At 32.8% G+C, this 26274-nt stretch overlaps 1 protein-coding gene and 1 long non-coding RNA gene across 8 annotated transcripts in view; one reads left to right on the top strand and one right to left on the bottom strand.

The window, feature by feature from the left end:
* The window catches only part of LOC144565513 (uncharacterized), a 32761-nt gene extending 8256 nt beyond the window's left edge, over positions 1-24505 (bottom strand). The window contains exon 1 of the long non-coding RNA XR_013514904.1: positions 24124-24505. This is a non-coding gene — a long non-coding RNA (uncharacterized LOC144565513). The remainder of the gene's footprint in view (positions 1-24123) is intronic.
* Positions 4746-26274, top strand: part of LOC144565511 (heavy metal-associated isoprenylated plant protein 16-like) — a 42041-nt gene continuing 20512 nt past the window's right edge. Inside the window, exons 1-3 of one of the 7 annotated variants that reach the window (XM_078315306.1) lie at positions 4746-4880; positions 22310-22388; positions 22576-23020. In XM_078315306.1, coding sequence (XP_078171432.1) covers positions 4872-4880; positions 22310-22388; positions 22576-22823 — 336 coding nt within the window. In that variant the 5' untranslated portion in view covers positions 4746-4871 and the 3' untranslated portion in view covers positions 22824-23020. Of the gene's footprint in view, positions 4881-5038; positions 5118-5240; positions 5739-21961; positions 22112-22309; positions 22389-22575; positions 23021-26274 lie in introns of those variants that run through there. The other 6 variants (XM_078315296.1, XM_078315305.1, XM_078315297.1 and 3 more) reach the window with 6 other exon arrangements.

Raw genomic sequence — 26274 nt, 5'->3', positions numbered from 1 at the left:
TGTTCTCCATATTAATATGTGCTTGGAGACCAAATTTTATATTTTTTGGAATTTTTTTACTATTTATTAAGCCACTTTGAAAATCGCTGATCCAACGGTGGCTTCTGATTTTACTGTTCCAAACAGTCACCGTTGGATCAGCGATTTTCAAAGTGGCTTAATAAATAGTAAACAAATTCCAAAAAATATAAAATTTGGTCTCCAAGCACATATTAATATGGAGAACAAGATGAACGGTTTGGATCGGTCATTTGGACTTTGAATCAGTAATTTATGGTCCAATGCACACCATGGCCTATGCATTGCAATGCACCATAGCCCATCTCCATATGGACTTTGAATCGGTGATTTATGGTCCAATGCACACCATGGCCTATGCATTGCAATGCACCATAGCCCATCTCTACATATATATATATATATATATATACATATATACATATACATATACATATTATATATATATATATATATATATATACATATACATATATTATATATATAATATACATATATATATACGAGTAAAGCTAGGGTGTGATGTGCTCACCAAGAGGGTTTGGTGAGCATAACTCCAAAAGTATATTAGATCGACTTTAAACTCCAAATCCAAACCGTTGAAATCCATGTACTTCATGAGTGATGTATGTACATATAAAATTTTGAAAGTTTTGAGTTTATTTGCTACACGGTCAAGCGGTCAAAGAAATGATAAAAATTGAATATATAAAACAACTTATAAATTAAGTTATAAAAAGTTTCTTTCTTTGACCGCTTGACCGTGTACCAAATAAACTCGAAACTTTTAAAAAATTTCATGTACATGCATCACTCATGAAGTATAAGGATTTCAACGGTTTGGATTCGACGTTTAAAGTCGATCCGATATACTTTTGGAGTTGTGCTCGCCAAACCCTCTTGGTGAGCACATCACACCCTAGCTTTGCTCTATATATACATGTAGAGTAAGGCTACGCTACTTCATGAATTAAACGGAGCACTAGTGGAGCGCCCGTGGGATGGGCGGTTCTCTAGTTTTGAAGTTCAAATAGCCGATCCAAACCGTTAGATGTTTAATCTATATTAAAATGTGCTTGGAAACCAAATTTTACATTTTTTTTGAATTTTTTTACTATTTATTAAGATGGTTTGAAAATCGCTGTTTTTTAATGCATACCGTCAAACGAAAACTTAAACTGAATTTTTGAGACCCTAAACGACATTTTTTTGAAATTCTAATGCTTCCGATACGACGATGCCCGGTGTTCCACGGGGCAAAACGAATACGTCCCGTTCTCCCCTTTCCGAAAAGTGCTCATACGCGTAAATTCGAGTTTCCTAGGCAAAGTTATGGTTGTTTATAGTTTTTTCAAAAATTAAACTTTGAAAATTCACCAACTGACAAATAAAATCAAAGTTCATCAAAAAAAAAAATCAAAGTTATAAAGATTTAGGACATCACTTTGTAAATATATCAAATATTTTATTTTTTGGCATACACTCTAAATAAGAAAACTTTTTTTTCCACAAAATTATTCAAATCAAAATACTAAGATCTCAAAAAAAAAAAAAAAAAAAAAAAAAAAGTGAACAGTGAACCGCCCGGGCCAGAGGCGCCCCACTAGTTGAAGTGACCCGCCAGTGGGACGGGCGGTCCGCTTTTTTTTTGGGCCGCCCGTGGGCCTGGCGGTTGGGGCATTTTTAACAAAAAATTCAATGTAGGGGCATTATTAAAATTTCTTTTTTTTTTAAGGATATTAATAAAAATGGCCGTAAACTATATGACTAAGGTTGCAGGTTTGTGATATATTAACTTTTTTTAATAAAATTTTCTGTTTAACTTACAATAAAATCAGTGATGGAATGATTAACAATAAAATCATTTCCTCAGTGATGGAATGATTAACAATAAACTTTTTTTAATTATTGACCTCATAATTTTTTGGTATTTCTAATTCCTGCAGCAAAAGATTGTAGTAAAACTCATTTCAAGAATCACTATGGTTCAGGATTAATTTTCTCAAATTTATTAAGAATTATAATGAAACCTAGACAATGAAAGTCATGTCTTTATTTTTTTTTACATTTTTTTATATTACAAAAAGAATGTTATTTGTTATTTAATGATCTCATTTAAGTAAACATGATTTTATTCTCTATTCAAGATACAAAAATGCATATAAATCCTAAGAAGAGGAGGATAATCCTTACAATAATAACAAGAGTCATAAAAATGACAACAATAAATAATACAACTTATCTTGATGATTTTCTTTCTCTCATTTACCCGTTAAGCAACATAACAAAAAAAAAAAAAAAAGCTAATAGGTATATCATTAAAAAATGAGTTTTACATTTCTATTACTATTAGAATATATTGGTCTATTTTTTATTGTTGAATAATTATTTTTTTTATCGATCTATTGCTTATGAAAATATGTCATTTTGTATAAAAATATTATTTTTGTTATCTTATAATATGTTCCTGTAACAATGTACGGACACGATACTAATAAACAATTAAGGGCTTATCGATATAAATGACACAAGGATTATTTTCTTTTGATTTATGAATCTCAATTTGAATTATGAACAATAAAAAGATAAATGCTTCTTTCTTGTTGATACGGTGAGTAAAATTACTTCTTGCTGATTTTCAAAGATTCATAGAAGTTCTTGCTGATATTATTGACTGACGCAAAAGTAAAAAGAAAAATACTTTCTCGGTGAGAAATCAAACCCAGTATTTTCTTGTTAAATTTAAAATAATTAGCTCTTTTTTAAATGCTGTTCAAATGATTACTTTTGAAGGTAACAGCAGTGTACAGGAAGATTCAAGAAAAACACAAAATGATTGTGACTGATTTCTTATTTTCTTTTCGGTAGTTAGAATAAATAATTGATTAGGTTCTATTCGCTGAATTGACCCGGTCGATCGGTTGACTTGGAACACTGGTCATTGGTCAAACAAAGAGCGATGAAATGGACACCTTTTGTCGTGAACTCGTGATACGAAATTGATTAGGTCGTAATAACTAATAAGTAATTAATTAGGTTCTCAACGAATAAATTGGAATAACACATCTAAACGATGTTAAAAATGTGTTAGTGTCAATCTTTTATCTATTTGGTGTCTCTAGAAATATATACATTGGGAAAACACCTTATTTTTCCCTTTTCTCTTTATATATTGTATCAAGCTTTTTCTTTTATAGTCGATCTAGAATACGATAAAGGATAATCTTTCCATTCTCGGTCAAATACGGAATTGTATAATAATAAAATCATATCTGTATTTTTTTATTTTTCAGATACAATATATATACAAATTAAATATTATATAAGTATAGATACGAATCAAATATTAATCAGATACAGATACTTATATAAGTATAATTCAAATATCTTATTTAAATATTGTTACAAAATTAATATATTATTCAATAATTTTTTTGTTAGAAATAAAAATAACATAAATACATATATAATTTGGATATATCATATTATTGTTATTAGAGTAATTTTTCTCTCGTTGAACTTGTTATGTTATTATAAAATGTACATCCTGTTAAAAATAAATTAATCATCCACTATATTTTTAAATTAAACGTTACCTACAAAAAATTTATTCCTCTTCCAACATATATGATTCAAAAATAAATGTGCTAAAAATTGCGAATACGGATAATTATCTGTATTCGTATCCGTATCTACACAAATAAAATAGTCAAAAAATAAAAAATACAAATACAAATAATTAAATAATTGGATGCAAAACATTATATGTATCCGTATTCATATTCACACAAACAAATATCTAATTTTAAAAAAAATAAGAATACAGATTATTATCCATATCCATATTCACATAAATTATATCCATATCTACAAACTCTGTATGAACTCACCAAAATTCAAATAAAGTATTGAATACGGACATATAATAACTGATCCGTTTGCACCCTATATAACAATTGTCGTCCTGCTATTTTTATGTGTATACCACTCAAAAACTATGTAATTATATGTATTCCTCCTTCAGATTCAATAATAGTGTATTTACCATTATTAATTCTAATAACTCACATTTTTAGTCAATATAATTTAAATTTATCTTAAATATAATCAAAACTCAAATTAAATATTCTTTTATTGATGGAATTCAATTTCGTGCTCATAAGATACATCCGTTCATCCATTTTATACTTGTTTTGATTTGAACGATCATAATTAAAGCATGGATTTTGTCTTTTTGAAACTCAAATACTCTCTTTACTTTAATTATGACTGTTTAGATCAAAATAATTTTGAAATAGATGGACGGATAGATCATCTGCAAGAATTTTCTTACAAAAATGTCACAGATTGAAGAATGCCATTAAAACGGATTTGTATCTTCCTTGGTACCTGACTCAACACAATTGAAACGGGCGGTCCAGATTTACTCTTAGCCGGATGGCGCAGGGGAGCTGTATAATTTTTGCTTTGAGATTCGTGCCAAGTTAAAAGAATGATCCTAAACCATCATTTTCAATTGTACTCAGTCAGTACAGGTAACCTGAGGATGTGAATTCCATCAACAACCCATTGTCCGATATGAATCGTACTCCCTTTATTAATGGGGTCCGATAACCGTGTCGTTGGAAGCAACTTCTAAATGACCGAGTCTCATCTCCTTCTAGATTGCTTCCTCAGACCCTCCCCTGACTTCTAATCTCTCTATAAATTTGAGGGAATTCATTTCTCTCTTCTTATCTCATTCATCAAATTGACTCACCGAATACACTGCCTGATCAAACACTCATCCCAAGTCTCTGCCCCTTCCAAAAATCCAAGATAACTTCTCAAAATCAAGAAACGAACAAAAGAAGATGACTAAGGTTTGTTATGCCCCAGTACCTTTTTTCTCTTAAAAAAATACAATAAAAATCTACCGGTGGTGAACAGCTCGTAGATGAACCCTCAAATGTGATTATGTTGTCAATCGCAATTTTATTGAGGCCAATTTTAGTAGTGCTAACTGTTTAATTTATTGCAGCAAAAGTTTGTTGTGAAGCTGTCCCTTGATGATGCAAAGAAGCGCACAAAAGCACTCAAAACTGCTGTTACCATGGATGGTAATTTTCCTTCAATTATTGTTTATAACTCTCTTTTAATATTCATTCTGCGGTATATCTTAAACCGCTTTCTCCATCTGAGTATGACTTGCAACTCAAGTTTTTTCCCATTCTTTTGTTTAGGTGTTGTCTCTGCCGCATTGGATGGCGATAAACTAGTAGTAATTGGCGATGGAACAGATTCTATAACCATGACAACTCTGTTGAGAAAAAAATTGGGTTATGCTGATCTGATAAGTGTAGGCTCAGCAGAAGAGAAAAAAGAAGAAAAGAAAGAAGAAAAGAAAGAAAACAACCAGATCGTGCACCCACTCATTCATCCATACCAGTACACATATCCATATCCCTACACATATCAAGATAGCTTTTATGACCACCACAAATTTTACAGTGTATTGTAAATAGTAAATAATGTGATCCGAATTAGTAACTGTATTGCAAGTAAATTGATTCGAAGTAGCAGTATACTGGTAGTCTGTACTCTTTTGTTTTGTTTTATTGTGTATGCAATTTTGGGAAACCATGGTTAAGAGACTTCAAATTTTTTTCAATGGCACGACAAAGAGTTTGTAAAGCAAAAGTTATTTGATTAATGGAAAATGTCCACAGATGCTATCTTCATTTACTTATTTTGAAATAAAAAATAATTATATGATGAATTTGTAACATGTCATTTAATTCAACAAGAAGCCCTAGAAACAGTTTTCTATTCAAAAATAAAGTCTTATAAACAGTTAAGGGGGTTATCATTTCAATCAAATCCCACTTTTGTCTGAGGTATTGACTATTCTTTTTGGAGTAAAAGCAAAACTAGGCGAGTGAGTCTATGGTACTATGCATATTACGATTTGGCACCGTGCTACGGCTCTATATTCGAGTTTTCTAATCCTACCGGTCGATCCGAACCGTTTATCTTGTTCTCCATATTAATATGTGTTTGGAGACCAAATTTTACATTTTTTGAAATTTGTTTACTATTTTTTTAGATTTATTGAAAATCACTGTTTTTGGATGGTCCAGAATTTTCAGATCAAGTGATTTTCTAAATATCTAAAAAAATAGTAAAAAAATTTAAAAAAATGTAAAATTTGGTCTCCAAACACATATTTATATGGAGAACAAGATGAACGGTTCGGATCGACCGTTAGGATTTGAAAACTCAAATATAGAGCCGTAGCACAGTAACAACCCGTGATAAGCATAGTACCATAGACTCACTCAAACTAGGCCTTGAACTTCTTTTGTAACAATCAGACATGAGTAGGCCTACGGGCATTTCTAAACTTCAAAAAAAAAAAAAAAAAAAAAAACAATCAGACATGAGATTATTCAAAGGAAAAAAAATCTATCTGGTATCTACCGTCCGATTTAGGGGATTTGTTATGCGTAAATCATGAGGAAGATCCAGAGATATGCGGCACTTGGTACAGTCCGGTATAGAATCTCAATTTGATTTATGAACAATTAATGTGGGAAAGATAAATGATACTTCCATATATATATGGTGACTAAAAACTTAAAAATTAAAAGAATTATCGGTGAGATATCAAACCCGGTATTTTCTTGTTGAATTAAATACATTTATATTGGTCATTTAAAAATACTGTTCAAATGATTATTTTTGAAGTGCACAGGAAGATTAAGAGAGAAAGACAAAAGTGTGTGACTGATTTTTTTTTTTTTTTTTTTTTCTGAGCTACCGAACTGGGTAGTTAGAATAAGGAATTGATTTGCCCAAGGGCTTCCAATAAAAAAGAAAAAAAAAGAAAAGAAAAAGAATAAGGAATTGATTTGGTCCTATTCACTCAAGTGACATGGTCCGTTGACTTGAATCAGTCGTCGTTCGTCAAAGAGCGACGAAATGGACGCCTTTATCGTAATAAGGATTTGATTAGGTGTAAATGGCAATCTTTGTCTATTAATTTGCTGTCTTTGGCTTTAAAGAAATGCATCCATCATTCCATTGGGAAGACACTTTTTATTAATTGTTTTGAGAAATTTGTATAGGTCCCCATCAAAACTTCTCTTTTTAGATATATTCCCATCACAACTCTAAATTTAGTTATATCCCATCAAAATTCAATTATATTATTTATATCCCCATTTCTTTATTTGACCTCTTAAAATTTATAATAAATATTAATAAAATATTTTAAAGACTGTTTTGCCCTCCATCAAAACTTTCCTTCCCTCTAAAACTTTCCTTCACGCCATGCTTAAATCCCATGTCATAATCCCAATCAAATTTGATAATCAGACGGATCAATACGACAGAAGGTCTCCAAGCGAATTAGAACTGACATGGAGGTCCCTCTGAACAAAAATAATCAGACGAGCTCGCTATTGAGTTCATTAGTAGTCTTAGATCGGATTCTTGTATTTGCATCGCATATTAAAGGCTAAACTTTGTATGGAATCGGATTATGAAATAAATACTGAATTTTGTGAGTTCCAACTCTCTCTCTCTCTCGTGTGAATCTATAGTTAGCTGATACTCGATTTTATCTGCTCTCTTTTGAATTCAATTATTTTTGTCTCAATTGAGATTGAAATTACAGGAGTTTGATCTTGACATCACTACTAGAATTTCCTCTTTTTTCAAGGGTAGCATCTGTATTTTCAAGGGTAAGAAGGGCCCTTGGAAATAAAATCGAGTTTGCTGACACATTTAACTATTTTCAAGAGTAGGCCCTTGGAAATAGTAGCGCATGGAAATCTCTGATACCAACCCTTGAAAATGCTTGTTATCCACCCTTGGAAATACTTTTGCACGACCCATGACCCGCTAAACAGAACAAATACTATATTTTATTGATAACCCATATTATTTTATAGTGGGGCTCATGGAAATGCTGGAGCAAAATACTCTTGGAAATATTTTTTTGATTCAGTTTATATTATTTTATGCTGAGGCCCATGAAAATGCTGGAGCACACTCTTGGAAATATTTTATTGATTCAGTTTATATTATTTTATAGTTAGATATAATATTTTCATGAGGCTACCGTTGGAAAAGTTTAGCTCCTAGAGACAGAAACATTTTTGATTATTTGAGATGCCCCTTTGAATGATGAAAATAATAAATCACAACAATAAGACTAGTACAATAAACACCCACAATTCCAATTAATAATACTAAATTATATAAAAAGATTACTAAATAACACAATAATAATATCATATTATGCAAGTATCATATTTACAAAATCAAAGTATCTCATTATTCAACACATAATTACATATATCTATGATCAGAAAAAATCCACCTACAAATTTTCTTAAAACAATAAAAGTGTAAAAAAATCCACCTACAATTTTTCTTCGTAATCTGATTATTTGTCCATTTCCTTGTATGCTTCCATCTCCAATTACTAGACTTAGAGGCAAAAAAAAAAAAAAAAAAAAGGCAATGTCAGCTCTTTTTTTTTGAATAAAATGAGGTCGTGGATAAGATAAGTTATTTCACCAAGTACAAGATAATAAGAAGAAGACTTAAATTAGGAAGACACTAGTTTATCTTCTTTGGAAATGGTCAAATCTACAAAATTTCATACAAGTAATTCAATTGATTTTGCACAATTCTCCTTTCAAAATGACCAAATCTGTTTGTTGGTAAACTGCAGTTCTCTATTCTGACAGTTTGATTTGTGATTTTTGTTGAGAGCAATTGGCTGGGCCAAATTTGGAGTTTTTTATATGGAAATGACCATCAATACTTGAACTTTATGCTTAATTAATTTCAGAATGTTTATCGCTCGGGGACTATGATGAACAGGTGGTTTTCTAACTGACAAATTTCAGGCTGGTAGCAATTTTTCTGAACCAGTCCCAATTTCAAAAGATGAACTTCTAAAATCGATCATAAATCACAGAAAATTCCAAATCAAGAAATTCTTTTTTCAGTATATTCATATGAATGTCCTCTACATGTAGATGTAGCAGTTTGAACATATTTGAATTAGAGCTATGCTTTTCTATTTGTTTAGTGCATAGTGACTTGTAAATAACCAATGAGACAGTACTGGTACTGGCTCCTTAGTTGTCTCTCCTTTTATATCTTTATTTGTGCAAATGACAAGTTTGAGATTCTGTTCTATACCAAAATTTTATTCCTTATCAAAAGTAAAATAATAAAAAAGAATATATATAATAAAATAAACTTGCCTTGTGTTTCTCTTCAAGTTTCTCTTCAAGTTTCTCAAATGAATCAAATGACAGCTGATCTGTCAAATGGACCAAGGATAATTTGTGATAAAGTGAAAATGACCAACTTGTCCTTGAGGCATCCTCTTGCAGGTAGTAACAAGAGCCTCGCCAAAACTCCTCTAGTTAAGTCATGTTCTACTCAAGTTAACCACAAAAGCAAATATGAGAAATGTCAGGAAAAATTTGCAAATTGTTGGAATGTAAGGGTGTAATTGGAAAAACATCACTAGCCGAAAAGATATCTCAATAGAAGTGATTTGAAAGGGCCAGTTCATCCTCTCATCAAAGTCGCCTTGACAGAATATAGGCATGATTCCTACACCTAAAAGAAACAGTATTTAATTCCTAGCGCAAAGGTATAATACAATCCGACGGAGAGGGGGAAGACAGCAGGGAGGGAACAGAGCGCATGGTGTCGACCTTGGGTTTCAGGCTGGGATTCGTCGGAGGAAGGGGAAGGGAAAAAAAGGTGGCGGTGGAGGAGGAGAGGAGGCAGAGGGAGGAGAAGGGGTGGTGGGAACGAGGATCGGAGGGGAGTAGAGAGAAGGGAAATGCGTAAAAAGAAGAAAAAAAAAAGAATCGATACCGCTGAAGAAAGGGAGTCTGCATCGTCTGCAATAACTCAAAAAAAGAAAGAATCGATACCAGCCGTCCGATTATAAACGGAGTCCATCCGACCCTCCCCTAAACCATAGGGGTCTTTAATTTTAGTGCGGATCTAATTTGCACGACTATCAAAACAAATCAGACGGTCTAGATACTTAACTCAAAAGATTCCTTTTTGATTTAATGCAGAGGATACAAATTCGAAGAAAGGGACCCATTTGTCAGAGACGCTGTTTAATTCATTATACTGTAGCAATCATCAAGGATTAGATACATAGTATAGATTGGTCCGGATCTCCTGAGATAATGGAGATGTCCATTGACAATCAGGATGACACATTTTTAATCGAACGGCTTAGATTTACAAATGTTCATAGCCCTTCGATATCTCGATATTCCATCAGCCAGATGGATAAGTAAATGAACATGAAATCAGATCAAACTTTGCTATAAGGAAATAAATGCAGTGCTCTTTAATTTCAATGGTTCCGATCGACCAACGAACAATGTGTTTACATGCATCTTCATTAATTCACAGAGCAAGAGTTTATGTTCTATGAAACATATACTCTTGCTCTGTGAGTTAATGAAGGCACACGTATACATGTCGTCCGTTGGTCGATCGGAACCGTTGAAATCAAATAGCACTGCATATATATTATTGCAGAAAATTTTGATGAAATTTTATATTTATTTACCTATCCATCAAGTCGATGAAATATCGAAACATCGAAGGGCTGTAAATACTTCACGTTGGATCAAAGCTCAGACACAACAAAACTTCAAAACTTTTATGTTGGTTGTGTTTAATATATCTCCTTGATCATTTCAAAACAAATTTAGAATCATTTCATTGAAAATCAACCGTCGATCATTTACGTGAAAATGAACGGTCCGCAAATATTTGCTAAATTTGAAGGGGCAAATAATGATGAAAGTCTTTAAAATTGACACTTATAAGTATAATTTGGCCCTAAAAACATAAGTAATTTTAATTTTAATTTTTTTCATATTATTTGATGTATATGCATTACATAATTAGCAAATATCAACCTCCAAGCCGTCTGATAAATCATAAATGGTGATGATGTACTTATTTGAGGTGATTTTATTAGCAAAGCAGTTTTAAGTTATGCAGCGCACAACCTATATAATTTAAGGAGCTTCTAAAATATCTGATACACTGCTTGAAGCTAAAACTGCTCTGTTAAAATCTATACTTCTCAAATTTTTTGTTCTCCCATTTCATCCAGAGAAGATTTTTAGACACCTACTCTCTCTAAAATTTTTCATTCCCTCCAATTTTATCCGCCATTTTCCTCTTCTTTTTCGGAAATTTCAAATGGAGTTGCCGCTATCACCAAACCTAATGCCGATCTTTTTCACTTACGATCTAACCACTAGACCTTACCTTCGCCCAATCCCACCACCAAACCCTTGTGCACACGCAAACCTCCATCTGTGCTCTCCATCTTCTACAATGCAGCCACCGCGACGAGGTAGCAGAGGTGGCGACTAAGATGGCCGCGACGAGCAGTGGCTGAATTTGTGAATTTACGCATCTGATTGCAATTTAAATTAACACAAGTCTCTCTCTCTCACACACACGCACACATATGCGCACATAGAATTCTAACGCAATTGACCTCCTTCTGCCTAATAGGAACTCTAAAGAGGCCCAAATTAGTCGTGTCAGCACAGAAAATATCGCTTCCTTCAGTGACAACAAGTTTATTAGCATAGAAGGTATGCTATGGGGAACTGATGAGTTGATTAGTTATTATTGTCTTTCTTGTGGTGCACTTCAACTGTTTGATGAAATGCCTCTTTTGCTTGCTTTGGTTGATCATAGAGAGATTGATCCAAGCTGCTTTGTTTGGAATCGGAAAAATAAGCAAACTTGTTACAATCTACCATTAAGTTGCACTAGATTTATTTTTAAAGAAGGCTATTGGTAACCCTGCTCAATCATTTTCAAGCAATTATGATTTTGGTTAGTTTTTTTTTTCGGTGATTGGTTTGGAGGCTTGCTTTATTCAGCCAGCCAAGATGCTAATTTGGCTGTGCAAGACCAGCTGTCAGCTCTTAGTTTCACTAGGTTAGATCTCTCTTCAAAAGTTGTATTTCGTTTATTGTGTTATTAATTGCTAAAATGTCTTGTTCTGGTTCTTTACATCTTATATTTAGGTTGCACATGATTTTTTTTACACCGATGGTTACTTTATTAATTTTTATTGTGCTTATGCAAAATTGACAGTTTTTACTAAATTTTTTGACAAACTTTATTAGATCTTCTTCATGATTTACAGTTTGGCTGTTATTTTTGGTGCTGGATTAGTAACCAGCTTATCCCCTTGTACATTGAGTGTTCTGCCATTGACTCTAGGCTACATAGGTAAACCAATTTCATAATGCATGCATTAGTTAAATGATAATGTTGAATGCAAAGTACATTTCCCTCTCATGCATTTCACTTTTTTTTAACTTTTCAGGAGCCTTTGGTGCTGGGAAAGATTGAGGAGAGGTAATGAAAATCTTTGTTTAAGAAAAAAAATACCGTAATGGAGGCCCATATGAATCTCTAGTGAAAGAATGATGATATTAATATGTTTAGTCTAGTTTTCATAAAACTAGCTACTGGAGCACATCGGGTTTATGTGATAAGCTGCAACCTAACCATTGCTATTATTATTACCTCCTAATTTAATCATAATTGAGAATCTATGAGGTAGTGAATCTTTCTATTCGTGCTAACTGCTAAGTTCAGTTTATTTATTAAAAAGCTATTGGCATGAGCGGACTCGCACCTTTTGAGCGAATAATACTTCATTTAATGGAGTACCTGATTTTTTTTTGTCCTTCTTTTGTTTAATTAGGTTATTGGAAATTTGCTTTTGCACTAGGTTTGGCTACAACACTAGCCATACTAGGCGTCGCTGCCTCCTTTGCGGGAAAGGCATATATGGCCAATTTGGCCAAGGTCTTCCTGTGGCTGCCTCTGGTTTAGCCATAGTTATGGGCTTGAATCTTTTAGAGGTACTTTCTACATTTGAAATTTGGGAATATCCAAGAAACAGTGCATTTTCTATTATATTCCTTGACCTACTAAATATGGAAAGTGGAATATGCTAATTGAATATAAGAAATTTTAATGATAGGCTACTATATATTATTTTCTTACATAATAAACATTTCCTTGTATGGCTATCTTTTTTAGGTGATCGAATTACAACTCCCCTCATTCTTCAACAATTTTGATCCACGGGCAGTAGCAGCAAGCTTTCCTTCAAGTACTTTCTTTCAATTTTACACTTTAAAATGAACTTGCTACTTTACCTACATGGTATTTACTTTACCTTTTTCTCTCTAAAAGTACAAAAACCTTAATATAAATATATACTATTAATTACTGGATGTAATTTTTGAAACATGATATGAATATAGGTATTGCATTGTGGTTAGCTGCACGAGGTGCTGGAACGTAGATGGTGAGATCTATCAACTGTTAGAAAATAGCACCAACCATCAACAAGAGTAAGAAAGCACATAATTGTTATTGCATTGTGGTTAGCTGCACGAGGTGCTGGAACGTAGATGGTGAGATCTATCAACTGTTAGAAAATAGCACCAACCATCAACAAGAGTAAGCAAGCACATAATTGTTATTAACCTTGACTACTGCTCATTAATCCAACGACACAGCATTATAATTTGTTAATTTGTAGTTGGAAGGCAACACAAAAGTTCACATGGTTTAGAGTTCCATTAATTCTTGAAGGAAGAGCATAAAAACAAAGCTCTCCTGATAACCATGCATTTCATGTATTTGGAGTGATTGGTAGATAATTATTAAATGGAAATGTTTATGATGCAAAATGGGTACTAAAATGTTGGTGTGTGGCTAAAGCATAATTGGTGCATACTAACAGAGGTTTATTTTAAAATTCAAGGGGTTTAGAATATTTCATGCATTAGTAAGTCACTGAGTTGTAAAAATAACATAGCAATACAACTTTTCATTAAAAAAAAATTATTAAATGAAAGTACCCTTTTTTTCTAAAAAGATACAGGTGGAGTAACAAGATTTGTGAGTATCAAGCTCAAACTGGATAAGAGGTTGCAAGGAGTGAAGCCGCAATGATCCAATGGTGAGGGCAAAATGTTTTCACTGGTAAAATTGTACCAGTATATATTTATAAATTCTGAAAAAGCCAGAATTTTTTTGGAAATACTGTGTTGCAAGGTGTTGAATTTATTTTTTTGGAAATACTGTCTTTAATATTTCCAAGGGATAATATTTTTGGGTGTATAGCAATGTGCAAGTACACGGTGTTGTGTTGTAATGGGTTTTCGACATTTTTTGATACAATGTGTGTTGATTATGCTATGTTAATGCTTTATTCTTATTAAAAGGTTTATGATTATTAAATGCTTTATGATGTTTTTCTCAATGTGTTTTCTATCGATTTGTAAGATGTGTTCTCAGTTTGAATGAGAATTGGGGATTGTAAAGGAATACTGGGTTGGTATTGGGAGGATTGTCCAATGAAAGCATTCTGGTACCAAAAATAGGAGGCTAGTAATTCCAGAGGTATATCCATGGAAAAAATGCACGGGCCTATTCAAATAATAGCGCTAATTTCTGACCAAGTGGGGCTCACTTTCGCTGGTCATGGATATGCTGGGGTGGGTCCCCCGTAAACTGCCCTTGAAAATACTCAAGTGGGTCCCAGGGGTGTCACCCTTAGAAATGTTCAAGTGGGACCCATGTTCCCTCCCCTTGAAAATAATCTGGTGGGCTCCATGATGCTCCCCTTGAAAATAATGTAGACAGTGGCCAAATTTGAAAGTATTTCCAACGGCCTTTTTTTCAAGGGTAGTCTCTTGAAAAAAGCTAGAAAATAGTATTTCCAACGGTCCTCTTAGAAATACTGACTATTTCCAAGGAGGGTATTATCAACGGTAGTATTTTCAAGGGTAGCGCTTGAAAATAGCGATTTTTGGGCTTTTTTCAAGGGTAATCTCTTGAAAAAAGCCATTTTCGGAAGCATGAAAAAAGAGTGAATTCTAGTAGTGCATCCCATGCCAGGAGTGGACCGGCGAAATTGATCAATTCTAAGGCAAACCACTGTAACGTAAAGCATTGCGAATACTATCATAAGCTCTTGCATTGAGGGCAATTGAGACTCATGCCCGACCATGACCAACACGGACGGTTGGGGTTCGACTAGTGCTCTGTTTCTTTCGTCTTGAGAGATGAGAAGCTAAGCTGAAGCGGAGCCACACTCTTGACAATTTTCTAGATTTTGAAAAACAATCACCAGATCCATATATAATAGGTTTGAATATGAATTTTACCCAAGGGCTTCCAATCAAAAAAAAGAAAAAAAAAAAAAAGAATAAGGAATTGATTTTGTCCTATTCACTCAAGTGACATGGTCCATTGACTTGAATCACTCGTCATTCGTCAATGAGCGACGAAATGGACGCCTTTATCGTAATAAGGATTTGATTAGGTGTAAATGGCAATCTTTGTCTATTAATTTGCTGTCTTTGGCTTTAAAGAAATGCATCCATCATTCCATTGGGAAGACACTTTTTATTAATTTTTTTGAGAAATTTGTATATGTCCCCATCAAAACTTCTCTTTTTAGATATATCCCTGTCACAACTCTAAATTTAGTTATATCTCCATCAAAATCCAATTATATTATTTATATCCCCATTTCTTCATTTGACATCTTAAAATTTATAATAAATATTAATAAAATATTTTAAAGACTGTTTTGCCCTCCATCAAAATTACAGTACTAATTCCCTCCCTCCCTTTTTCTGTGTCGTTCTTTTCCTTCCGCTGAAACTTCCTTTCCTTTCTTTTTTACCCTTTTTGCCACGTTTCTACTCCTTTGCAGCTAGGTGAATTTCAAAGGGTCAAGTTGTTATCACTTGACCATACTTTTGTTTCAATTTGATGAAAAACAATGTTTCTAGATGTGAGATATGGTACTGGTACAAACAAAAACCTCTTACTTCTGCTTGAATTTGAAGACGAACAAGGTTCAAGATGTGAGATGATGGTGCTGGTACAAACATAATTTTTTTTCACATCTAGCGTCACACCGAGTAGAAACGCGGCAAAAAAGGAAAAAAAAAAGGAAAGAAAGTTTTAGCGGGAAGGGAAAGAACGATAGAGAAAAAGGAAGGGAGGGAATTAGTACCGTAATTTTGATGGAGGGCAAAACAGTCTTTAAAATATTTTATTAATATTTATTATAAATTTTAAGAGGTCAAATGAAGAAATGAGGATATAAATAATACAATTGGGTTTTGACGGGGATATAACTAGATTTAGAGTTGTGATGGGCATATATCTAAAAAGAGAAGTTTTGATGGTGATATATACAAATTTCTCAATTTCTTTTTATTTTGTATCAAGTGTTATCTTTACCGTCGATCTAAAATAAGTCTTGCATTGAGGGCAATTGGGACTCATGCCCGACCATGACCAACACGGACGGTTGGGGATCGACTAGTGCTCTATTTCTTTCTTTTTTAGAGATGAGAAGCTAAGCTGAAGCGGAGCCACAATCTTGACAATTTTCTAGATTTTGAAAAACAATCACCAGATCCATATATAATAGGTTTGAATATGAATTTTACCTACTCCTGGATTCATCTGAATTGTGCCTACTACTTCTGACTGAGCCTCAACCTTTGGTGAAATCGGTTAAGACATTGTAAATTTAGTTGTTTTTTTCATTTTCGATAATAGAACGAAAAGTGAAGAAAAAAAGAGTCTGATAGTAATTTTTTTTTTTTTTTTTCAAAAGAAATGGACCGAATTCCTTTACAAAGGAACCAATCAAATTTTAATATAAAATATTAAATTATTTTCTGAGGTTCAAATATTAAAAAACAGTCCGAACTTCAAAGAAATAATGACTATGATATGCTTCATAGTAAATTTTAATATTTTACATTAATCTTTTGAGTGAGTCTATGGTACTATGCATATCACGGGTTGTTACCGTGCTACGGCTCTATATTTGAGTTTTCAAATTCTAACGGTCGATCCGAACCGTTCATCTTGTTCTCCATATTAATATGTGTTTGGAGACCAAATTTTACATTTTTTGAAATTTTCTTACTATTTTTTAAGATATTTAGAAAATCACTTGATCTGAAAATTCTGGACCATCTAAAAACAGTGATTTTCAATAAATCTAAAAAAATAGTAAAAAAATTTCAAAAAATGTAAAATTTGGTCTCCAAACACATATTAATATGAAGAACAAGATGAACGGTTCGGATCGACCGTTATAATTTGAAAACTCAAATATAGAGCCGTAGCACGGTGCCAAATCGTAATATGCATAGTACCATAGACTCACTCTAATCTTTTTATCTTTATTTAGTTTTGCAAAAAAAAAAAAAAAAATTCCCGTTCTGCTTCAATCGATTCTACTGATATCTACCGATTTTTCCGATTCAGCTTTTGATTAAAAATAATAATAATATTCTAATTAAAATGAATAATAAATTAAATACAAAAATTATTAAAAGTTAATAACATTTTTTTACCTACCTATAATAATATTTTTTACTTATCCCTCGAAGTAGGATGAGATGACGGTGGACACAAGGGTATAATCTCATGATGTAGCAAGCAGGTGAGTATAGAAGAGGAGTATATGGATTAAGGTCTAATGCGCAAGACGGGTCGCTACCCTTATAGAGGAATCCGTATCCCCTGCATCAACTCAAAAGGGAATTTTTGAGTTAATGAATTTTAACCATCTGATTTGATTTAAAATTTATGTGAATTAGATTTGCATTAATATTGAAAGACTCTCTATATTATAGATAGAAACCGGATTGTCTCCGTTTAAAATCAGACAGTTGAGATTTATTGGCTGAAAAGATTTCCTTTTGAGTTAATGTAGAGGATATGCGTTCCTTATAGAGTGGGAAAAATGGTATGGCGGAGCTGGCTTTGTTATGGAATATAATGGTTATGTTATAGAACGGCATGATATGCGTGTCGGTTACGTGTTATGACTCATACGTCTTGTGTCGTGACCATTTACGTGCCATAATTATCTCTTAAAAAGTTGACATGGTACGACATGTCACAAAAAATATCTAGTTACGACATGACACGTGGTTACATGAGTCACGTGTAATTAGGACTATTAGATCTTGATCAAATAATGAATATTGAATAAACTAACCTAAATAATGATCAATTAGTCCCGTGAGTCACACTTGGTCATCGCACATTTGGGTATTACGTGTTCATTCCTTCACATTTTGGTCACGGCACGTGAAAAATTAACTTGCTTACGACACGGCACCTCATGAAACCAAAATCACGGTGTGTTAGTAACAACATGGTACAAAACGACACTTTTTCCAATCTAACCCCCTATATCTAAATAAGGTATTGTATTATTTTTGTCCTGGCTGAGAATATTGTACACAATTTGGTACCTGAGGAGATATAGACTCGAATTATGAGGGGTATGAGTTGGGGTGTTCAAACGGTTCAGTTTATTCAATTTTCTACTGAATTGAAAAGTTTCGGTTTAAATATACCGGTTTTTCGGTTTAAACATATTGGTTCGATTGTATTTTTGAATTATTTTGATTTAAATGGATCAATTCGGTTTAGGCTTTTCAAAACTGATTAAACCGAACTGATCGAATAATAATGATTCAAGTATGATTTATATTTTGTTTGGTTCAATCATCACTTTATTCTTTTATTTTGGTTTAAATATTTTAGAAAATATGCACATTTTGTATGGCACTTCCCTTTGAACAAACAAACTGAACTTTTCTTCAGTTTGTTCGGTTCGATTCTTAATCGATTGATAAGTTTAGTCAGTTTGATTCGGTTTTATTTTTTAAAATAAAAAAAGTTTGATTTCATTATACATTTGGATGAAACAAGAAATAAAACAATAATAGAGTTAATCTCAAGTTTGAGAATAGTATCTAACTCAACTTTTGGTTGGGTTAGTAAAATAGTGAGTTAATCCATATAAGACAAAAAAAGAATAGTGGATTAGTGCTATTTTTGCTCCATCAAAACATCGAATAGCTCAAAAGAATAGTGCTATTCTTGCTCATCTAAACGCACTCATTTTACTTCAGTTTCAGCTAAACCAATTATTTGAACAGGCCTAGACATAAGAGTGGATTTCCAACCAATGCTGCAAGCGATTCAGAACAGGTTGCAGGGGTAGACTTCTAGATTCCTATCATACGGGGGCAGGATAACCTTGGTAAAGGCGGTCCTATCAGCAATGCCCTTGCCTTACATGCAGGCTTTTAAATTACCGGTCGGAGTGACAAAGCACATTGACAACATGAGAAGGAGTTTTCTTTAGAAAGGTAACGACACATGCAAATGGATCAACTGTCTGGTGAATTGGGAGAGAGTTTGTGCACTAAAATTAAATGGTGGTTTGGGAATAATAAATCTAACATGTCAAAATGACGTGTTACTGACTAAATGGATTTGGGCAATTGAGCGCAGGCAAGAGGGATTATGGTCCAAAACAATGCGACTGTTACATGGAGTCACAACAGCCAGGCAACTGGCTCAGGGGGACCTGGAGGACTCATTCTTCGTCAAAGATCTGGCAAGTCTACGGCCACTTTGCAATGCCTCCATCGAGCTCGACGAAGGCGTTAAAAAATGGAAATGGACTAACAACGGGATATTCTCCTGTGCGTCGGCCTATAGAATAATGCACAATAGTGAACTAATTGCGCGAAATCACGAAAGACTGTGGAAATTAAAGGTACCAATGAAGGTTCACATTTTCATTTGGCTAATATTGGATAATAAGATTCTGACTCAACAAGTACTCATTTATAGAGGCTGTGCAGTCCAAACATGCTGCCACTTATGCCAACAGACATAAGCGGAAACAAGAGACCACCTCATGTGGAATTGCAGTTTCTCATTGGGGTTCTAGAGAGGACTTATGGTGCAACATAATATACGATATGGGGGAGGGGATAACATCAGGGATACTTGGACCAACACTGGTCGTGCACTGACACATGATAATAGAGTCAGGTGGGATGTCATATGGGCAGCAAGGGCTTGGTCATTGTGGAGAGAGAGAAATAGAAGATTTTTCTCAAACAAAAGAAGAGTGGTGGGTCAATTGATAAATGACACATCATTAGAAATAGAGAGATGGTTAGACAATGACTGACTTATAGTTCAAAAGAAACATGCTCCGTATAAATACCGTGGGAGCAATGTATGTACATACCATGTAAAAAACTTTTATTTTATCAATATATTTGTTAACGGCAGTTGCCGCTAACCATAAAAAAAAAAAGAGTGGAGACCGGATTTTATGAAGTAACTCAAATTTTAATTTTTAGATTTGAACTATCCAATTGGACCCGAACCAATTAGTTGAGGTGGAGTTTACGATAGCCATTTAATATTTGTGTAAAAGATGATCGGACGGTCCATATCAAAACTTAAAATTTGAGTTAAATACGAATTTGGAGAAGAGGGGGCTTCAATCCAGTGCGGTACTGGGGTGTTTTTTTTAGAGTAGATAAGTATGATTAGTTGACTAGAGTAGTTTACGTGATTTAATAAAAAAAAAAGAGTTTAGATCTAGGAAGGAGGGTCATTTGACCCGTTATAAGTCTGCTTTTTATTAATGAAATTGTTAGTGTGCATTAAAGTCACTAACCTTAAAAAAAATTCCAGTGCGATACTACTATGTAGAGTGAGAACTGTATCATTTGTTTTAACCTAGCACGAATAAGCGAACTCATATAATTTAAACTTGACACAAATCTTAAAGCTAAAAGTTATTCTACATGATATACTGCAGAGTATACAAACTTTTCATCAACACGGTGACAATAAATTATTCAGATTTGGTTTGGCAGGATCAATAGTTCGTGATTCGACAATAATTCAGAAATGATTTGATCCCATAAGAAAACAAAATAAATAAAGAAAATAATAACAAAAAAAAATTGTGTTTTATCACGTTTTATTTACAAATAACTCGTAATTCGTATATCATGTTTTATTCATGAATAATTCAATCAGCCAGTCGAATAATTTACCGTGTAATTTAAAAACACTTAAAAAAATAGTTTATTCACAAATAAAATGTAAATTATGTCACTAGTTATCAGGACCCACAAATTTTCTCTAAGCACCGTAGAGAATCTAAACTCTATCATAGAAATATGAGAAGGGTTCAAATGCCTTCATTTTTTGTGTCTCTATCATGTTTTCATTTTTAAAAACTTAAATAACTCAAAATTTAAAACTTAAACATCAAAATAAAATAGTTAGATGTGATCTATGTTATTTTCTCTCTGTGTCCATAAAAAAATATTACATTTTGGTTTTTCTTACATATGAATTAATAAGTTGAAAAATTAACGCCTATAAACTATTCACATTACTATAAATTTTTACAAGCTGAAGATGACAATCAAAATAAAGTTGAAATGTCATAATTTTTTATATGTGCATACATAAAATGATGTACTTCATATCCAACAGTTTTATTTAAAATTTTAAAATTTCAATTTTAAGTTATAAAAGTTTTTAAAAATAAAAACACAAGGGAGACAGAAATAATGGAGGCATTTCAACCTCCTCTGTAATATATGCGTGTCGTCTTTATTATAATATTATTACAAGAAAAACAAAAAAGAAGCAAGAAAAAAGCAAGAAAAAGTACACAAACTTGTATTAATAAATGACCTGGAACTGTTTCACTAGGTAATCTGATTTTCTCATGCATAGGATCCCGCTAACCCTGTAGTATCCAGAGAACGCCCACCCGCCACACTGATTACTGTACGAGATGAATACTCTCTTGATTAATGGGGATTAGTTTCCGATACCGCGTAGATGGAAACAACGACTTCTATAGTTCTATATATTTTTCAGCGTGACTGAGACTCCTTCCAGCTTGCTTCCTCAGATCATCATTCCAAGACTTCTAATCTCTCTATAAATTTGAGATAATTCTCGTGTATCCTCTCACTCATCAAATTGACTCACCGAGCACAGCCTCAAACCAACACTCACTCATTAATTCCAAGTCTCTGCCCCTTCCAGAGAATTCAGAGATAACTTATCAAAATCAAGAAAAAAGCAAAGGGAGATGACTAAGGTTTGTTATACCTCGGAACTCTTTCTCTGTGTGTGTTTTTAAAATAATACAATGGCCAATCTACCGGTATCAACTGGCAGATGAACGATCACATGTGATTGTGTTGTTAATCTCGATTTTTTGGAGGTCGAAATTTATAGTGCTAACTATTAAGAAGTGAAAGTATAATTAATATAGTTTTTTTTTAATTTATTGCAGCAAAAGTTTATAGTGAAGCTGTCACTTGATGATGCAAAGAAACGCACAAAAGCACTCAAAACAGCTGTTACCATGAATGGTAATTCTCCTTCAATTATTGTTTAATGTTCTCTTTTAATACCCTTTCTGTGTTGTGCTCTGCTCTCATGGTTGGAGTTTGAAGGAAAAAAAGAAGGAATTCAAGTCCTGATTCTTCATATCAGTCCACTTTCTCTGCTTGATTATGATTACTAAGTATTTTTTTTCCCATTCTTTCTCTTGTTTAGGCGTTGATTCTGTCACATTGGATGGCGATAAGCTAGTAGTAATTGGTGATGGAACAGATTCTGTATGCTTGACATCTCTGTTGAGAAAAAAATTGGGGTATGCTGATCTGATCAGTGTAGGCTCAGCAGAAGAGAAGAAAGAAGAAAAGAAAGACGATAAGAAAGAAAACAAGGCTCAAAGCGAGAACCAGATCGTGTACCCACTCGTTTATCCATACCACATATATTCATATCCCTACACATACTAAGATGGCATTTATGACCACCACAAATTTTACAGCGTACTGGTAGTTTGGTACTCTTTTCTTTTTCTTTTTCTTTTTTGTCTATGCAATTTTGGGAAATCATGGTTAAGAGACTTTTTTTTTTTGTTTTCAATGGCATGACGAAGAGACTTGTAAAGCAAAAGTTATTGGCTAATGGAATACAAATAAAGATATCACTATATCAGCTGTCTTGATTAATGACATATTGCAAGTTTCTGTGGCTTATTCTGGCAAAAAACGATTATTCGGCGAATATGTAACATGTCATTTAATGCAACTACAATCCCTTGTAACAGTTAAGGGCTTGTCAGTATGATGTCACTACGATTATTATTTTTTAAAAATCAGATATGAGATTATTCAATGAAAAATCTCTGTGTTCTCTACCGTCCGTATTTTAGACTTTATTTTTAATAAAGGTTGGAGGTTGAACCATTACTAAATATACATAAGGATCTTCATTTTGATTCGATCCTACACAATCTGATTTTTGGAATTTGTTAATTGTTATGCTTATATAAAGAGGAAGATCCACAGATCTATGGAATTTCAATTCGGTACAATAACATCACATTACCAATACTTAATACTCCTTGAACCTTTTTAAAACTTTTAAAAGTTTAATCCAACCGAACAACATCTTAGTAAGAATAATTAACTTTTGTTTATTTTACCCGAATTTTTAAGCTTAAATTATTTTTGTACGAATTCTTAAGGTATTTTTTTTTCTAAAATTAAGTCTCATTTGTCTCCTCAGTTTATAAAGGAATTACTTCTTTTAATTCGGTTTGCTATTACAGAAACTCAATCTTCTAATGTCTATTTGCTAACAATTTAACCGATCTTGGCCTCAAACTGATAGAAAATGTACATCACTTTCTTTTATCGGTCACTAATAGAGTACCGATGGAAGAGATTTAACTTATTATTATTCTAATCGATATAATTATTTATTGATCATCTGATAACTGTTCATACATTAGTACTGATATAAGCAATATATATTTGATCCTCTGATGATGAAGGAATTAGGAGGAAGATCAGATCCTCTGAGGTATCTTAAAAGTTTGAGTTCAAACCATTTCAGATTGAAGTAAAATCCGCATACCTCTTAAATATTTGTACTATATTTAAAGGTTTAAATAGCGTTTATTATATCATAGTGAAACAACTAAAAAAACAGTACTATGTCCATATACCACAGCCAGACAAAAAAATTAGGCTATGCTGATCTGATAAGTCCTCAGCAGAAGAGAAAAAACAAGAAAAGATAGAAAACAACCAGATCGTGCACCCACTCATTCATCCATAACAGTACACATATTCATATCCCTACACATACCAAGATAGCTTTTATGACCACCACAAATTCTACATTGTACTGTAAATAGTAAATAATGTGATTCGAATTAGTAACTATATTGCAAGTAATTTGATTTGAAGTAACAGTATACTGGTAATCTGTACTCTTCTGTTTTGTTTTATTGTCTATGCAATTTTGGGAAACCATGGTTAAGAGACTTTTTTTTTGTAAAGCAAAAGTTATTTGATTAATGGAAAATGTCCACAGATGCAATCTTCATTGACTTATTTTGAAATAAAAAATAATTATATGATGAATTTGTAACTTGTCATTTAATGCAACAACAAGCCCTATGAACAGTTTTCTATTCAAAAATAAGTCTTATAAACAGTTAAGGGGTATTTATTTCAATCAAATCCCACTTCTCTTTTTTTTTGAAAACTTGGTAGTAGCTACCAAGGTTCGTGAGGGGGAATCGAACTCTCGACCTTTGGGTATAACAACTCTAGGACATTTTCTTAGCCAATTGTACTACCTCCCCTTTCAATCAAATCCCACTTCTCTCAGAGGTATTCACTATTCTTTTTGGAGTAAAAGCAAACTAGGCCTTGAACTTCTTTTGTAACAATCAAACATGAGATTATCCGAAGGAAAAAAATCTATCTGGTCTCTACCGTCCGATTTAGGGGATTTGTTATGCGTAAATCGTGAGGAAGATCCAAAGATATGCGGCACTTTAGCACTTGGTACAGTCCGGTATAGAATCTCAATTTGATTTATGAACAATTAATGTGGGAAAGATAAATGATACTTCCTGATATATATGGTGACTAAAAAATATAAAATTAAAAGAATTCTCGGTGAGATATCAAACCCGGTATTTTCTTGTTGAATTAAATACATTTATATTGGGAATTTTTTTATAAACCATAATTAACAAATCACTTTTTGCGGAACCAGCATGAGTACTTTGGATTTTTGAAAAACCAGAAGGACCGAATGCTCCATTCGGTCTCTAGTTTTTCCTTTTCTCCAGACCGAATGGAGCACTCGGTCTCAATCATTTTTTCAACTTTTTCACAATTTCCTGTGCAGCGGATGGTGCGGTATATGCCTCCAGACTGAATACAGCATTCGGTCTTGATTTTTTTTTTCCAATAAAATCCATTTCCACCGACATTTCACATCATTACAAGTTAGAAATGGTGCGGTATATGGTAGCACTTTTACCTTTTGTTTCTGTGCACGCACCGACATAATCCGTCTATATAAGACAGAGAGCATTATGTTAGCTGAAAATCAACTCTCCCAAGCGTATCCAATTCACTCCCTTCTCAAGTTTTTCTTCTCCAATTCACTCTTCCATTTTCACCATTTATAGCTGAAAATCAAGCTCCATCGCAATATTGTGTTTTTACATATCGGCCTTTGCATTGTGTTAGTAGCTTTCATCTAAAGATTGTAGTAAGTTTTTTTTTTTAATTACGTTCATAAGAGCATCTTTTATTTGAAGATATTAACTGTATTTTTATTTTCATTAGAAAAATCATATAAAATAAATAAATCGATATATAAATATTGATTGACATTAGCTAAATACTTTTTAAGACAAAATATACACGTAATTATATTTTATAGAAGGAGTCAAAATGTTTACCATTTCTTATGCTCCACTGTATATGGTCAAATTTTCTTGCATTAGGAAATTAAGATTTTAAAAGAAAAATGTAACTTCAAAAAAGTTATAATAATTTAGTTTTTTTTTTATACAAAGTAATGAAATTGAAAAGTTTTTTTTTTTTTTTATTGATCTTGAGGGTTTACCATTTCGTGATTTTATATAAAATGAACTATATTTTTTAACATTCTGACATGATAAGAAAATAAAAGTTACATGCAACTTCATAACTTTTATAAATTCTCAGTTTGAAAAAATAATATAAAGACTAAGGTATATTGTTTCACAAGCGCTTGCTGCTTTTGAATGATAATTTTTTTTGTGTGGTGATATACTGATAAATAATTAATTAGATAGTTTTGACAGTTCTTAGCAATTTTTGTGGTGATATACTGCTTTTTGAATAGTCAAATTATTATTTTAACCTGACACAAAACTTAACTTAAATTAAA

The sequence above is a fragment of the Carex rostrata genome, chromosome 14, assembly GCF_964058835.1.
Source record: "Carex rostrata chromosome 14, lpCarRost1.2, whole genome shotgun sequence".
NCBI classification, from domain to species: Eukaryota; Viridiplantae; Streptophyta; class Magnoliopsida; order Poales; family Cyperaceae; genus Carex; species Carex rostrata.
Note: the sequence above shows the minus strand (reverse complement) of the source record. Positions and strands in the feature narration are given on the sequence as shown.